The sequence below is a fragment of the Culex quinquefasciatus genome, chromosome 3 (genome assembly GCF_015732765.1).
Source record: "Culex quinquefasciatus strain JHB chromosome 3, VPISU_Cqui_1.0_pri_paternal, whole genome shotgun sequence".
Taxonomy (NCBI): Eukaryota; Metazoa; Arthropoda; class Insecta; order Diptera; family Culicidae; genus Culex; species Culex quinquefasciatus.
Window position 1 is genome coordinate 179,702,130 of NC_051863.1, and position 17,308 is coordinate 179,719,437.

At 35.4% G+C, this 17,308-nt stretch overlaps 1 protein-coding gene across 4 annotated transcripts in view; it reads right to left on the reverse strand.

The window, feature by feature from the left end:
- The window catches only part of LOC6041095, a 466,221-nt gene that overhangs the window by 385,958 nt on the left and 62,955 nt on the right, over nucleotides 1–17,308 (reverse strand). For 2 of the 4 annotated variants that reach the window (XM_038263291.1, XM_038263289.1), the window contains exon 2: nucleotides 14,186–15,183. The exons of 1 other annotated variant lie outside the window; for it this stretch is intronic. In XM_038263291.1, the coding sequence (XP_038119219.1) occupies nucleotides 14,186–14,299 (114 nt within the window). In that variant the 5' untranslated portion in view covers nucleotides 14,300–15,183. Of the gene's footprint in view, nucleotides 1–14,185; nucleotides 15,187–17,308 lie in introns of all 4 variants that reach the window. One more of the 4 variants, XM_038263290.1, reaches the window with a different exon arrangement.

Genomic DNA, 17,308 nt, shown 5'->3' on the forward strand with positions numbered 1-17,308 from the left:
GGAACTGAAGAATTCTTCGATAGATGGAGAATTATTGATATCGAGAAGATCGACAGCCAGAGAGTCGACTGTATTTAAAACATTCCTTCATTAAAGGATGAATTCCCAAATTAATTTTATTTTTTATTTTTTTATTTATTTTTTTTATTTGTAGACATAAGAGAGCAATAATCTTTTTTGTTTTCGCAAATCGACTTCAAATTATATTTTTAACTGGATGAAATCATGTGCATCGGTTTCCAAGGTAAAAATAAGCCATTCAGCATCATTGGTTATTCCATACAAATGTGGAAGCTGCCATAGAAAAGTGCCATGCAATTATTTAAAATCTGTGTTTTGAGATGGGATTTTTGATGCGATTTGGTGTCCTCGGCGAAGTTGTAGGAAAAATAGGTACGCTTTTTAAAATTAACATTTGTAATTTTGTACTAGTTTTTTACGAACATTACCTCCTTCATTTTTTAATTTTTTAAATGTTTTAGTGGACAAAAATTGCCGACATTTGAACTTTAGGACATAACGTACGTTTATTTTTTCGCCAGGTTATGTTTTTTTTTTAATGTAGAGAATTGAAACATCGAAAAATTTAATTTTGGATGTGAAATTGAAATTGGGAAAAAACAACTATTGAGATTTTTGATAAAATGCTACGTTATCGAGTTAAAGCTATTTAAGGGCTAAATTTAAAAAAAACACAATTTTTTATTTTTTTTAATAGTGTCCATCATTTCTCATTTCTGTGAAAAATATATTTAAAAAGCTGAGAAAATTCTCTAAATTCTCTTTTTGGATATTGTTAATCCAACCATTGATTGCTAAGGTATAACCTTGAAATAACCTATATTGAAAACTGTTGGTCTGATTTTATTTTAAAAGAGAAATTAGTGTAAAAATTTCTCTACATATTGAAAAAAATCAGATTTTTAAAAACATGCCAAAAAAAGGCTTAATCGAATTATTTAAGCGATTTGAAAAGTAAGAAACCTGAAAATGGTATTTACTTAAAAACCGCATTTTATCATAATTCACCAAAGTTATTTTTGATTCCAAATTCAATTCTACAGTCAAAAATCACTTTTGTAAGCTTTTTTAAGTAAATTTTCAATTCTATCCAAAAATAACAATTTTATACAAAACTTCCTTCATCCCTTGTAGCTTATAACTACACTTTTTGTGTCTTGATCAAATCGAGTTTGTGTGAGAAAAAATGAATCAATTTTGTTTGCAGTGTATCAATGTATTCCAAATAGTTCAAATCACCTACAATTTTGCCAGAGACACCAAATCGATCAAAAAATTTCTTCTCAAGAAACACATTTTCGATTTTTTGCGAAATTCTTATGCCAGTTCATCGAATTGAAAATGATTATAACATAAATTTAAACAAAATTAACACAGTTTTTTTTTCATTTTGCACAACCTTACAAAAATGTTATTTCCAAGTTGTTTTGGCTTACAATCAATATCAGACCAATAACAAATTTTGTTATGATAACATAAACTGTTATTAAATTCTGATGCTAAAATGGATTTTGCAAGAATATTCCAAAACAATTTCTGTTATTTTAACAGTATGGGTCATTTCAGGTCAACTGTGTACACTTTTGGACTCGACCTTCTCCGATTTGGACCAAACTTGGAGGGAACGTTCCTCTATCGATAGGTAAAAGAAATTCCAAGTTTGCTGCTGATTGGACCATCCCTCTATTTTTGGCACCGCCCTTTTTTTGAGGATTTTATAAAAACATCTTTTTTATTTTAATGATAACTTTGTAACTAATTCAGCAAAAGACTTTCTAGAGGCTGTATTTAGAAAATTGTCCAAGGAATTCGATAGGAATAAAATTTTAAGGGTGCCCCCGTTAATTATATTTTAACGTTTTAAGTTTTAAAATTTCAGTTTTGACCAATTCCTTATATTTTTATTTTTTTATTTTATCACCATCGTGTTTCCCGGACAATTTTACATAAAAATCAATGTGAACCTCAAACTAAAATGAACTATTGGCGAGATATAGCGATTTTACTGAAAAAAGTTTGATTTGAGGGACTTTTCCAGTTGACATGGAATGACCCGTATTTGTTATTGAAGTGGCATGAATTTAGTTATTACCGTCTGTTCGGGTTTTCTTTCATATGTTTATAGGACCTATTAAAAAAAACTCTAGAAATGAATTCATTTTTAAATTTCGTAAATATTAATTAACTTTGAAGCAAAAAAAAAACGGTTTCTAGTCAATAACATTTTGTTTATTTTGAAAAATACCATAACAACACGTTTTAACTTGAAAATTTAGAAACAAACCTTAATTAATTTGAGTATTTTTTTTAAATTATTATGCCCCGCAAATTATGTGCCAACAAAAATTCAACATGTCCAACACGTTCCACCACGCACGTGGGTGGATTTGCTCAGGTCTTACACGGGGGCAAAGAAAGTCAACACAAGAATGCGGCCCAGAACCACCTCGACCAGACATGTAGTACACATACACGACGAAAAATCCTCGTCAAGAGTGCTGAATCTCGGCCACGAATGTCTTCCACCTAGGGGCAGGTAGGCAAGCGACGGAAGGAAGGAAGAAGGGGTTGTCATACACAAACATGTCGCAACAAACGGTTGCACGTGCTGCAACAAAAGCAGACACCTTTTCGAAGAAATCTCAGAGGAGAGAATTAGTCACCGGGCGTTATCAGTGGCACTTTTGAAGTTGATTGAGCTTCTTTCGAAGCTCAGTTGTTTCAATTATTCCGGCTCAGCTGACAAACTGTTCAGGCGGACTGTTTAAGGTGGGATTATTTTATGAATTTTCATTCTTGGTGGAAAACTTTTCCCAGGAGCTCGTAACAACAGAAAAGAGGAAATAAATATCGTCATCATAAATTCATTTATACACACGCTCACATGTCGCCCAGCTGTTTGCTCCGATAACAGCAGCTTGTTTGTCCTTTTCAGAAGGAAGCTTACTGGGGGGGGGGGGGGTGCTGCTTCCGGTGAGCATCAGAGGAAGCTTGATCCAATAACCTCCCAGCCGGACGATACATGCATGAATAAATCACACACTTATAGTGTGGATACTAAAACGCGGAATCACTTGGCCAGTCGGGGTCAGAATGAATCAAGTAAAAAAGATATAAAACTTTTTCATAAGGTTTTCCTCAATTTTATTTGATTATTTAATATTTTTTTTCTACTTCACGTTCAAAGTAAAAAAATGTTATCAATTAGAAATAAGATTGGTATTCGCAAAGAAATCATCTTTGAAAAAAAAACTTTCAATTTAAAATTATCCAGGTTTTTAAGCGAAGATGGCGTTCGAATGGTGAACGCCCAAAATGTCAAAATCACGCAGTAGCACCAACATTAGAGAAAAAATGTAGCTGTCATGCCATGGCACAATTTTTCCGTAATGTAGGTACCACTGCGTGATTTTGACATTTCGGGTGTTCACCATTCGAACGCCATCTTCGCTTAAAAACCTCGATACACTTCATCCATTTTTCAATATAAGAATTCATAATGCAATTGAGCAATTCTCTACGAAATCGGTCAATTTCTTTATTTATTTCTTTTTTTGGTGCCTTCGGTATGCCCAAAGAAGCCATTTTGCATCATCAGTTTGTCCAGATAATTTTCCATACAAATTTGGGAGCTGCCCATACAAAAACGATGTATGAAAATTAAAAAATCTGTATCTTTTGAAGGAATTTTTTGATCGATTTGGTGTCTTGGGCGAAGTTGTAGGTATGAATATAGACTACACTGAAAAAAAAATGATACACGGTAAACAAAATTTTGGTGATTCTTTATTTAACTTTTTGTCACTAAAACTTGATTTGCAAAAAAACACCATTTTATTTTTTTTTATTTTTTGATATGTTTTAGAGGACATCAAATGCCAACTTTCCAGAAACATCCAGGTTGTGCAAAAAATCTTTGACCGAGTTATGAACTTTTGAATCAATACTGATTTTTTGAAAAAATCGAATATTGGTCGCAAAAAAATTTCAACTTCATTTTCCGATTTAAAATCGAATTTGCAATCAAAAAGTACTTCAGTGAAATTTTGATAAAGTGCACCATTTTCAAGTTAAGTCCACTTTTAGGTAACTTTTTTGAAAATAGTAGCAGTTTTTAATTTTTTTTAAAATAGTGCACATGTTTACCCACCTTTCAAAAAAATATTTTTGAAAGGCTTAGAAAATTCTCTTTATTTTGCTTTTTTGAACTTTGTTGATACGACCCTTAGTTGCTGAGATTGATGTTTTCCGAGTCTCACCCAAACAACCCACCATTTTCTAATTTCGATATCTCAGCAGATAATGGTCCGATTTTCAATGTTTAAATACAAAGCATTCGTGAAATTTTCCGATCTTTTCGAAAACAACATTTTCAAATATTTTAAATCAAGCCAAACATTTCAAATCAGAAAAACATTCAATATTACGCCCCATTGAAATGTAAGTGTCGGTTCAATTTCAATACGGATTGACTTCTCATACAATTTTAGAAAGTCAGATTTGTCGGATGATACATTTTCCGGTAGAAATGTTCAACCGGTACAACTATTAAACCATTTGGGTGAACCGGTTAAGCTGAATCGTTTGAAGCTTGATAAAAATGACTATATCGACGTTTAACCTTGAATAAACAAAAACTAAAGCAAACAGTGTAAACAACAACAAACACGTTTTGTTTGGCAGACCATTCTGTGCATTTTCCCGAAGTTTGGTTGAAGTTGGTTGCTGGAGTCCCGAGTTATAATTACACATGTTTACGGTAGTCAAACTTGTACGTGCGTCAAACGCGTTCTGACCTGAAATCCCTTTGGCCAGTTGTCGCACTTACATCAATTTTCAGGGAGTCGCAAGATTAAAACCTCTTTCATGTAAAAAGTGACAGAAATGCACCGAGCTTTTTTGTTTTTATTGAATATCTCAGGATTGAAATTTGAATTTTGGGGCTCTGTAAAGGTCAAAAGGAGAGGCATTGTGAGCTGTACACGTTCTTAACTCAATTTGGCCCCAAATGCATGTACGACAAGTTAGCACGACGGCGACGATATGCAGAAGTTTTGAGAAGTTAATCATGACGAATGATAAATTTGCGGTAGAAATGTTAAACCGGTACACCGATTGAACCGATTGGGTTTACCGGTTTGGCTGAATCGGTTCAGACTTGATAAAAAATAAATATTTACGGAATTTGAAGAAGATAGTTACGTCGGGTGCTGCGTTTTATGCTGAAAATTTCAACCGGAATACCTATTGAACCGGTTGGATGAACCGGTTAAGCTGAAATGGTGCAACTTTGAAACAGAATACCAATTTGAAGAAGTATAATATGTCGGATGATACTTTTTGCGCTAGAAATGTTTAGCCGGTAGAACTACTGAACCGGTTGGGTGAACCGGTTTAACTAAATCAGTTTGGAAACTTCTTACTAAGACCATAGAATGTTGTCTCTTATAAAATAAAAAATATGTTTTATTTATTATTTGTTAAAAGAGCAATTCCAGCTCAAATCAGGAATTTTCCTTGTACTTTTGTACCCGACCCTCTCCGATTTCAATGAAACTTTGTAGACATGTTATCCTAGGCCTATATAGCCATTTTTGTGTATATGGAGCCAATAGTACTCAAGAATAACATTTGAGAAGGGCGTAAGGTATTTAAATATTTTAGTATTTTGCAATTTAAAATTACTGTATCTCGAAGCCGTTGCATCGTATCAAAAAGTGGTCAAAGACAAACTTGTAGGAAATTGGACGGGCTTTCTGAAAAAAATGCACTGAAACAAAAATACACGCCACCTTTATGTCATTTTTCAATTTTTAAGTTTAAAAGTTAAATTAAATTAAGTCTGTCATATAGAAATTGTCAAAAACCACCAAAAATCCCGTTTTTTCAACATTTTTATTTTTTAAACCGCTGTATCTTCCCAAGGAATGGACATAGGACAATGGTCAATATGGAGATTTTTATGTAAAATTGTCTGGAAAATCGATTCCCACTACCGGTTTTTAAAAATTTTGACGTTTAGACCACTTTTCAAAAAAACAGTTTTAGTAAATGATTTTTGTATTTTTTTAGGAGAGACATACCATCCTGCATTTGTCGTCAGTCTTTTGGTAACATCTTAGGCTATTTCCTCAAAAATTATGAGCGAAAAAAAATCGTGACATCACCTTCAAATTTAAGTTTTAGACTTAAAAATCAAAAAATCTCATAGATGTGGCGTGTATTTTTGTTTCAGTGTATTTTGTTCAGAAAGCCCTTCCAATTTCCTACAAGTTTGTCTTTGACCACTTTTTGATACGACGCAACGGCTTCGAGATACAGTAATTTTTAAATTACAGAATACAAAAATATTTAAATACCTTACGCCCTTCTCATATGTTATTCTCGAGTACTATTTGCTCCATATGCACAAAAATGGCTTATATAGGCCTAGGATAACACGTCTACAAAGTTTCATTGAAATCGGAGAGGGTCGGGTACAAAAGTATCAGAAAAATTCCTGATTTGAGCTGGAATTGCTCAAAAACAAATCATTTGAAAGTGATTCATAAAATCTTTTCAGCAGGACAAATCCGTGAAGTAAACAAGCAGTCTATCCCTTTCCTACTCAACGCGAACTGACACTAGATCAAGTTGGATAGACTGTTTGTTTGCATCTACAGATTTTTCATGCTGAAAAGTTAATTCAGAAATATATTTGAACTATATAAATCAACTTTTAATCTAATTTGGGCACTTTCTGATATTTTGTAATTACCTTAAATTCTTTAATATCATTTGTTGAATAATTATTTTTTTGAATTATTTGGTAAAGTTTAAGTGCAACAAATATTTTACAATTATTTGAACGAGACAGACGTATTTATACTGTTCTCATATCTCAAGTGACGAAGCAAATTTCTGAAAAATGTATATCTGAGACTATACTACTATACTACGTAGTACCGTACGTGGAAAAATGGATGATAAAGCGCTGAAACTTCTTTATGGCTCATCACGCGAGTGCATGCCATAAGAGCGGGGTTTTATTCATTTATCCGGAGCTCGTATACTGGGTGGTGGCTGCCAGCTGAACAGCACCCACTACATAACTAAATCCATCTTATTATTATTATTATTATTTTGCAGAAGCGCAATTCATCCCACATTGATTCCTCGCCACGACATCATCTGTCATCAAGACCCGTAGTGGGGCGCGGGAATTGGGTCATTCTTCCGGAAATGGAGACGTGGAATGGCTCTATTATAGGGTCGCTCACCATATCCGGGGGCGTCGTTACAACTATAGAATCAATCAAGACTTTATTGCCATTTGAATACCATTGAGAAGCACCCGGAGTCGCGGATTAGATCGGTCCGGTTCGCACTTAAATGTCGAACTGAATGGACTGACATTTTGGTGGCGTTGATGTTTTTGACTTATTTTGTGTTTTTTTTTTTTTTGCTCATAATTTTGAACATGAACAAACAAAAAATATGTCTTAATAAAAAAAATCTGTTTCCTAAAACAAATCCACAATAGTTACTGTTCAGCTACTAGCCAAGTGATTTGTGTGCGACATTTCGGATGACGGGACGGGCGTGTGTATCGTGTATCGAAACAAATCTTTTTATGGCACGTCATTCCGTCGGGTTGTAAAAGCTGGCCACACTGCCGTGTGATGGTGGTGATTGAATGCCAATCGACCGTAATGAGCTTATTAACGCTTCTGGGGCGTGACACGCGAGGATCACGGTATAGAAACACGATGGACGGAGTAGATTGGCCATTGTTGCAGGTTTTTCCTGCGACTGGTCCGAGAAATTCTAATGATTCAGAAGTGTAATTTTAACTACCTTCCCAGACATCCTTCTCAGTTCTGTCCAACGACGTAAATCGACTTTCCTCGCCACTCGGCAAACTATAAATAATCCCGTCCGTCTTCATCACCGGCAATGAACGACAACGGCACTTATCAATTGCTGCTGCACCGCCGGACCGCAATCAAACTGTCCCAGTTTATCTTGTCTGACGAAGGCGGAAAATCGTCACCACGATCGCCCCGCGGCAATTTTAACTCTTCTCGACTTTTAGGTCGAGTTATGTAACGACCTTCAAATTGTAGCATTTCTTGTTTTTCAGTCTCAATATTGCAATCAATCTACCAACCAGTAGGAAGTCCCCAAACTTTCACATCATAGAACGTACGATATTGATCGCGTTCAAAGTAATATCCCAAAGTTTCCGCTTCACCGCTTCCACAAATCTCGATTTTCACCAGTTCATCAAATGCTCGCAAGTTTTATCAAAAGGCATCTATTCGAGAAGCCCCACCCCCACCAATCAATCGAGGCCTAGAGCACAAATACCACTCAAAGTTATCTAGAGCAGCCCAAACTTGTTCGCAGAATGATACTTCACGACCTGCCCAAAACTTCTAAGCTTCCCGTCCTGAATCGAAAGCGACGAAAGCGCCCCACCAAAAAAAATGGCACTTGCGTCACTTTGGCAAACTACGACGGAAAATCTTGTCTCCCGTATCCAAGGTGGGTAAGTGTGTCACATAGAGTCCAGGAGATCAAAAAAGAAAAAAAGAACGATATATCTCTGTGAGGGATGGGCAAAAGAACTCTTCACAGATCGATTTATTGATCTGATGGCCGACATCTCCGGCGGCGTACTTCTCAAAAGTCGTCCCGTGGTGGAGTGGAGTGGAGAGAGGAGAATCATCCTGATGGGTGATTCAACTTTTTTTCCACGTGGGCCCTCAAGGGAATAGAGGGGACTTGGGAGTTTGGGAATGATGAGTTTTCTCGTGGGAAAAGTAAATTGAATAGAAAAGAAACGAAAATATTGAAAGAGACAGGTTCAAAAACCTGCAAAAAGTAGAAACAAATCTAATCATACATACTAAGATTTTGTTACCGAATTCGGCAGTTGAAGATTCGGTAAAGTTTAAATCGGTAAACCATCTTTCAAAATAAATTTTTTTACCGAATTTCAAAATTTCGGTTGTACGATGTACAATAATGAACTTCATGACCGGATTTCGGTAAGTTTTTACCAAATTCGAAAAATTTCAGTTTACCGAACTAATCAGTAGTTGAAAATTCGGTAAATTTTACCGAATTCGGTAAAAAAAAACTTAGTATGTCAACAATAACTGACAAAACTTATTTTATTGACAGTATTTGTTTCTTGACTCAGGCGAGGATCTGTAATTTTATAATATAATCCAAATAACAAAAACGTCATAATTTATGTTAACCTGGCAACACTGTCATTAAATGTCGCACGCTCTCAATAGATTTACAAACCAGCCAAATGCTACAATGTGTTTAGAAAATTACATTCAGAGCTGTCAAAATGAAAGACCTATTCGATGAAACATAAACTTGAAATTCTGGAAACCCTGTGATAAAATGTCATCACTAAAAAAACAAACAATTTGATAACAAACTAATTTTTGGTTTTCAATACAGAATAATCGCAGTTATTAATTTTTAATGCAAATCAAGGTCAAGAAATATCTAAATATTTGCTATAATTACTCATAAATGAATCATCATCAAGTTTTATCGTGGGCCGATAAAGTAATTTTTTTTTAAATACTCTAATTTTCATGATTTACATCATGGGTATCTAACTATTTTCTGTGCATGTAAAATTTAGTATTGATTATCACTAAACCAGTTGTTTTAATATTTAAGACTGGTAAAAAAATATTTAAGGATTTTCGTCAAATCTTACATTTTTGAAAACTACTAACTGCAAAACAACTAAACTAGTGTAAAATGCATTTTAATACCGTAAAACGGGGTGACTTTGATAGGTTTGAGATTTTTCCGCAAACTGAACAGTACAAATTAAATACGTACGGAATGGCATGGAATCATTCTGACCGTGGTGGAGAAGTGTTCAAGTTCAAAGTAAGAAAGTTTTCATAAAATTTTGAAAAGTTCAAAAAGCTAGTTAACTATAATTGAGAAAATGATGATAAATAGCATTAATTTAATATTCTCAAAGTGTCATGATTTTCTCAATAAACCTGATTTCGAATCGAAAATTGGAATGCATTTTCGGATTCTTTGGACAGTTTTTCACAAGGAGAAGGTAAAATAAGTTTGTAAATAATTGATATTATGTGTTTTGAAAACATAATTCAAAAAAATCTCCCAATTTATAGGCATTTCAGTAGAACAAATTTCATATAAAATGTGAAAACTTTAGATTCTTGCTTAAATTTCAGTTTAAAGTGCAATATGATTCGATAATTTTATAAACAAAAGCTTATAAACTTAGTTAACTAATTATAAACATAGTTTTTTTTGTTGAAAATGTAGCAGCAACCTTAGTGATTGTACATTTGACTCAAAAATAAAATTTGAACTCATCAAAGTCACCCCGGAATGAAAAATATGAAATTTCAAAGCAACTTTTTTTTAAACACTACACCCAAAATTCCGAGTCGAGAGAATCGTTCCCTCAAAATTTATTGAGAGCTCAGAGCCAAAATCGAGAGAATAATTCTATCAACTCACACCACCATAACAAATGAGTTCATTCGTTAATTGATACAATAAATCTCCAACAAGTGTCATACATCGACATCTGACCACTCCTTAGCCACCAAGCTGTGGTAGCCGAGGCAGTTAAGTCCTTGGGTTAGTATGTCAAAGGTCTACGGTTCGATTCCCGTAGTCGACACTTTTGGTTTTTTTTACGGATGAACTTTTTTTTGCAAATGAACCTCGAGAGGATAATTCTTTCGCCCATCTCGAGCTGTGTTCTCTGTGTCCGTAAACACAGAAAAAAATCAATTCTCGTAATCGTGAATTAAGTTCACGATTGTGAGAACCACGAAGGAATTTATTCATGAGTATGGTGCATTTGCACTATAAACGTGAATATATTCCTTCGTAGTTCTCGCATTCGTGAATTTAATTCACGATTTCAAGAATTGGTTTTTTCAGTGAATGGTACCACTATTCTTTCGTCTCGAGGCCATTATTCTCTCGGACAACCGCTGCCCAGTTTTGGGTGTATTGAAAAACTTATTATCAACAAAAGTTCTTGCACTTTGTGTGGCCTACCTCAGCACATGTTTTAAAAATAATAATCTTAAGATAAACCTTATCAGTTCAAAAATATTCCAAAAATACATCGAATTTCGATCAATGTCACCCCGGTTTACGGTACACATTTTGCATTCAGATTATATCATAGAATCATTTATCATCGAAAAACAAATTAATTTTTGTTTTTTTAAATATGCAATATGGGTTCAAACAAAGGTTCAAACGACGCAAAATTTTGCAAAAAAAAATTTCTTAAAATAGAGTTTTAAGTGCAAATTATAATTTTTTTCCCACACTCAAAATAAAAAAAGGTAAATTGTTAGAAAAAAAAAACAAATTTTCTAAACAAAGTTCCCGTTACTCAACTGTAATACATCAAGAGACATGTAATTTTTAGGGAAATTTAATGTATTCTTCATAATTTACGTTTTTTTGACAAGTTGTTCAAAGTTTTAACTCAATCACGTGCTTTTGAAAATATTTTTTCGGAAATTTTCACATAGGAATGACACTTTGTATGTTTGTTGTGGCTCGTGAAAATCTTGAAAGTGGCGATTTTTTAAAAACATAAATACAAACTAGATGCTGATACCAGATTCTTCAAGAAAATAAAATACCTGTCATTCTTGCATCCACATCCCTTGGATGCCCCTGGGACTCCTTCATCGCACTCAAAATCACATTCCCATTCACCAGGCTCGTTTTACAAGAACCAGGATAGAAAATATCCCGGCTAATATCTGCCTCCCTTCGTCCCTATTCCATATCTGCACCACAATAGACCGCCCCCCTCCACATCGCATCGGATTTCATCGCCGGGACTTCTTTTTTTTTACGATCCTGTCGAAACGGCACACAGATTTCATGCCACGACGATTTGATTTCCCTCTTTTTTGCATGCCATCGGGCGTCATCCGCGATGCTTGTGAATACCATCAGAGGACGATTTGCCTTCAGATTGGAAGCTTTCCAAGGATTTGACGAGCACGAGAGCCGCGGTTGATTGGTTGACAGTTCTATGTAGCGCTGCCCGGATCTCGCTGGTATCTACGACCGGTGGTCGTCGTCATGTCTACCGGGAATATCTGGAACCACATGGTACCATGGAAACGATGGATTTTGCTGTCAAGTTTGAGGTATTTTGATTCGTTTTCTTGGTTTAGAGTGTAACTACTAGCTGTTGAACTAGCTGCTTGTTAAGTCACTTTCAGGTCATGGTTTATTACTGGTAATGCTGAAGCTTTACAGATCGAACTATAGTCAAGCACGGAGAAAAACGAGTTACCAAAATCATGAACAAGCTTTCATGAAAATGGAAATTCATTTTTCTCCGTGTTGACTCACCAATATTACAAAATTCCTCGAACTCATCAGCTGATTTCAATGCTTGAAGATTAATGTCCATGACTTCGGAGAAACCCAGTCATTGCTGGTTGGAAAATTTCAATCCATGCAACCTCCAACTACATAACTATACGCGATTTTCCGAACTACCAGGAATATTGAAGCAAACTTACTACATTGTATCCACAGCATGAAATCAATCATAATCCCTCATTTTGACACCGTAATCTACGACCTTTCCCTCTCTTTCTCTCACGCAAACTTCATCCAACCTAGATGAAGTAATCTAGTCTGGCGTTTGAAGAGGGAGTTGGTGAAGGGCACTGTCTTCCTCTTGTTTGAAAAAAGGTTATATTTACATTTACCCTCATTCACTAATCTTCGTCGTCCGACGAGCGCTGAAGTTTTAAGGTCCTCGTCTGCTCTCGCTCGGCCATTAGCCAGGGTCGAGAACAAGATGGAAGGGGGTTGAAGTCATGCTTTATCCCTGGATTGAGTTGTTATTATATTTTTCGAAAAACCACATTAAATTTCATTTGAAAACATATCCCGATCAGACGGTAATAACTAAATTCATGCCATTTCAATAACAAATACTGTTAAAATAACAAAAATTGTTATGGATTCTTCTTGAAAAATCCATTTTTGCATAAGGGTTAAATAACAGTTTATGTTATCATAACAAAATTTGTTATTGGTCTGATATTGATTGAAAGCCAAAACAACTTTGGAATAACATTTTTTGTTATAGAAGAATACCGCCAACTGTTATTGGGATGATCGGATTAGTTGTTAAAATAACAAAAAATAATAACAAAGATTTGTTCGAAGAATAACTTAAAATGTTATTAGTCTGTTATTACAATAACAATCCAATAACAAAAAAATCATAACGACGAATAACAAATCTTGTTATTAATAACATAAAATGTTATTGACCTAGTATTTTTAAATATCAAAAAATGTTATTCCCAAGTTATTTCCGTCTGCTCGGGATAACAAAAATCACACAAAAAATATAATTATGGAAAAATAGCTTAGTCCTGAATGTATGCAACTCTGAGTTTTTGCAAGAGCTAAGCCATTGAGTGAGTTTGCATTTGTTTGAGTGTCATCGACAAGCGGAGTAGGCCTTGCACATGAAGGATTCGGTGAGATGTGAGCAGTGAGCAGCCAAACGATGTTTGGTTTTGGAAGCCTATTCGCTCACGATCAGTTTCGAGCCGGCGATTCAGATGAAATGTTTGGCATTGAATCCGAAAATCACAAGACATTGTTTTGTTAAAACGTTTAATTCAACAATGAAGTCTTGAAAAGGTAGTAAAAATTTATATTAATTATTAAAATTGGCAATGAAAAAATTACCCGTCCTTCAAGGGATATTCTCATAGCTTCTTTCCAGAGGACCTCACCCCAAACTCTTTCAATTCTAGCTAAACCCCCAATATCTCCTCGACCCCCCCATTGCTCTACCTCTTCAACCAGCAGCGAGCGGCCATTATTTGTTTGCCAAGTGTAAATATGCATAACGTCCGATAAAGCAAAACAAACACCAAAGTTTAGAACTAAAGTGATGGCAATGAGGGACTTGGGGGCTGAGACAGGCCCTCGCCAAGTCGCCGCCGAAGGATTGTGATGGTCTCTTCCGAGCAGAAAACGGTTCGGTTCAATGCGTTTTCTGGGGTAGACTTGAATTCAATATTGCATGCAATGCTGCAACAAGCTGTATTTTTTTGTCAAACTCCACGTTCCGGATACTCACATTAGTTTCGGCCAGTTCCTGGTAGTAGGACTCGCCGCTACCACGGCGCGATCCGACGCACATGGCCCGCCGCAGCAGGCTCGAGATGATCGAACAGAGACCGCATCGCTGCATCAACCCATCGACGGAACCCTGCCGGGAGTTGCTCAGGCTGGTGGCGCCCGTTTCACTCGTCGTGCCGGTGGCCAAGCGACCCTCCGACGAGGCGCCCCGGGATCCCTTCGACGAGGCCACCTTGGAAGCTTTTCTGCGGCCCGTTTGACCAAACACCACACACTTTTGAGCACCTTTCGAAAGCTTCGTCACGTGATTCGCGGACGACCCCTTCAGATGTCACGGCGCGCAACTGGTGACATCTGGCAACACTGCTTCAACAAACACACATTGGCGCAATTTATTCGCACATTTTCATTGATATTTTTGGGGCGGGAAACACCGTGTAAAACACGTTGGACGCTTGTTTTATCCAACGGCAGCTGTCACGACTCTTCACAATTTTTAACACTTACACTTTTTCTTCTTTGTTATACTTTCAACGTGAATGCACCACGCTATGATACATATTTCTACTTTTTATTCACGTATATTTTTATTTTTCCACCTCCTTTAAATTTACACAAATCCCTCACAGCCAAACAACAATCGGAACCACTCAAAACCAATATTTATGTGTGCATTCGTGTTGGTAATACCCGGGCTATTATTTCGATATTTTTATTATCACCAAACGGACAGCCGCGAGAAACATCGATTAATTTTTTTTTAATTTATTTTCTCATTCCCAACGACACACTCGCACACGAACATTAATTTACATTCACTTATTTTTACACAACAACTTCCAGTGTTTGCAGCCGGAGCAAACAAAAGGAAACAATAAAACGACACACACACACACACGTACACCAATTCGATGACGAGTCGCCAACGGGGAAAAAACGCGCACACACACACGTGCAAAAACGCACGACAGATGTTTTTGGCTGCTGCTGCTGCTGCTGCTGGAAAAAAAGAATCTTGTTTTGTTTCGTGTTTCTTTTGTTCGCTTTTTACTCGGGTTCCGTTCGGTGCGCGTGGTTTCTGTTCGGGTCGGGTTGGTCGTCCGCGGGTATAATTATGGTGCACATTACTTATTTACAATTGTGTTTGATCGTGCATGTGTGGGGTGCCGTTGACAGATCGTATCTCGGGCGAATGCATTAAATTAAACTGCACTTTTGCGTTCAATTAGCCGGTGGAATCATGCGATGTAATTAAGTTTAATATTATTCGTGAATTTCACAGAGACTTTACGATATTTTTTTTCAATTGACATCATTTTGTATGTCAACTAGTGGCTTCTAACTTTCAAATAAAACATTATTTTATTTGCTCCAATTACAAAAAAAAGGAAATGTGAATATTTTTGATCCTGCAAAAATCGGTTGTTGTAAATATTTTTTTAAATAATTCAATTGTCCAGAGACTTTGAACCTATGAATAATTGAATTTTAAATAATAAAATCTTCGCAAAATGGAGGTTTCGGATAATCAAGTACGAAGTATTTCAAATAATATTCTTTCATTATTGAATTTTCAATGTTTATTTTTGAACTCCTGAGTTTCAGAATATTAGAAGCTTCAGTTTTGAATACTGAAATTTTGAGTTCTAGAATTTCTGAATTCTAGAATTTTTGCTTTGATAATTTAATCATTTAATAATAAAACAATTCTATTTTTCTAATTGTTGATTTTTTATTTCATTTTAAAATTTTAGATTTATTGAAATATTATGTCCTTAAAATTTATAATTGTACTTTTTTTCTTTTTTGCCTTCCTCACCTTACTGAGGAAAGGCTATAAAATCACTCGAAAAATGAACTTCTTAATTCGACCTCGTAGACCCACCTTCACGTATACCTATCGACTCAGAATCATGTTCTGAGCAAATGTCTGTGTGGATGTGTGTAGGTGGGTGGACAAAAATTGTCACTCGATTATCTCCGGACTGGATGAACGGATTTTGACCGTATTAGTCTCATTCGATCCGTCTTGGGGTCCCATAGGTCTCTATTTAAAATCAGCAAGTTTAGTTAAGTACTTCAAAAGTTATGCTAAAAAAATGATTTTGGCGTATGTCCGGAAGATTGTAAAAAGGGTGGTTTTTGCAAGAAACCCTATCATGTTATACATTTTCAGAAAGGTATTAAAAAGAGCTTTCCAATGAGCCCAAAACATTGAAGATCTGACAACCCTATCAAAAGTTATTAGCACTTAAGTGTTATTTATACACTTTTTGGAGGCCGGATCTCAGATATTTTAGTAAAAATTATGTCCGGGTCCATCATGCGACCCATCGTTAGTTAGATAATTGAAAGACCTTTCAAATGAGCCTAAAACATCAAGGATCTGACAACCCTATCAAAAGTTATTAGCACTTAGGTGTTATTTATACACTTTTTGGAGGCCAGATCTGAGATATTGTGATAAAAATATTGCCTGAATCTTCCATGTAAACTTTCGTTAGATAGGTTTTTTTTATCAGACCTTGCCGATGAGCCAGAAAAATTGAAGGTCTGCGAACCCTATCAAAAGAAATCAGTAATAAAATTGATTTGTTAAACATGTTAAGGGAATGTTGCTATTTTTACTGAATGTATTGACTTTATGAATGTGAGGAAGGCACCAACCACCTAAAGGTGGATTAAGTATCGTTTTTATTGTATAATGTAGAATTTTAAAAAAAAAGTGCGAAATCAAATTAGCAATGAGTTTTTTCAGTGTCACCTCATACTTCGGAAACTATTGGTTGGATTTTCAATGTTAATAAATGAGACTTTTGTGAAATTTTCAATAAAACAATAGTAATTTTTGAAATCAAGCCTAACAGTTGAAAAGGTCCAAAGTAAGATTGTTTAGCATTTCTGAACTGTCAGGCTTCATCTAAATGAAAAAAAGTTCAGCAAAAAAAAAGTATTTGGGAAATAAAATTTAAAACTATGTTTTGACGAAAACTCCTTTTCAGACTACAAATCGATGAGAAATGCATTCTTAATATACAAATTTTTGTATAACCAGCCCTCAAAATTTTATAGAGACTTTTACGGAAAAAAACTAGTGATGCAAAATAACTTCACTTGTCAT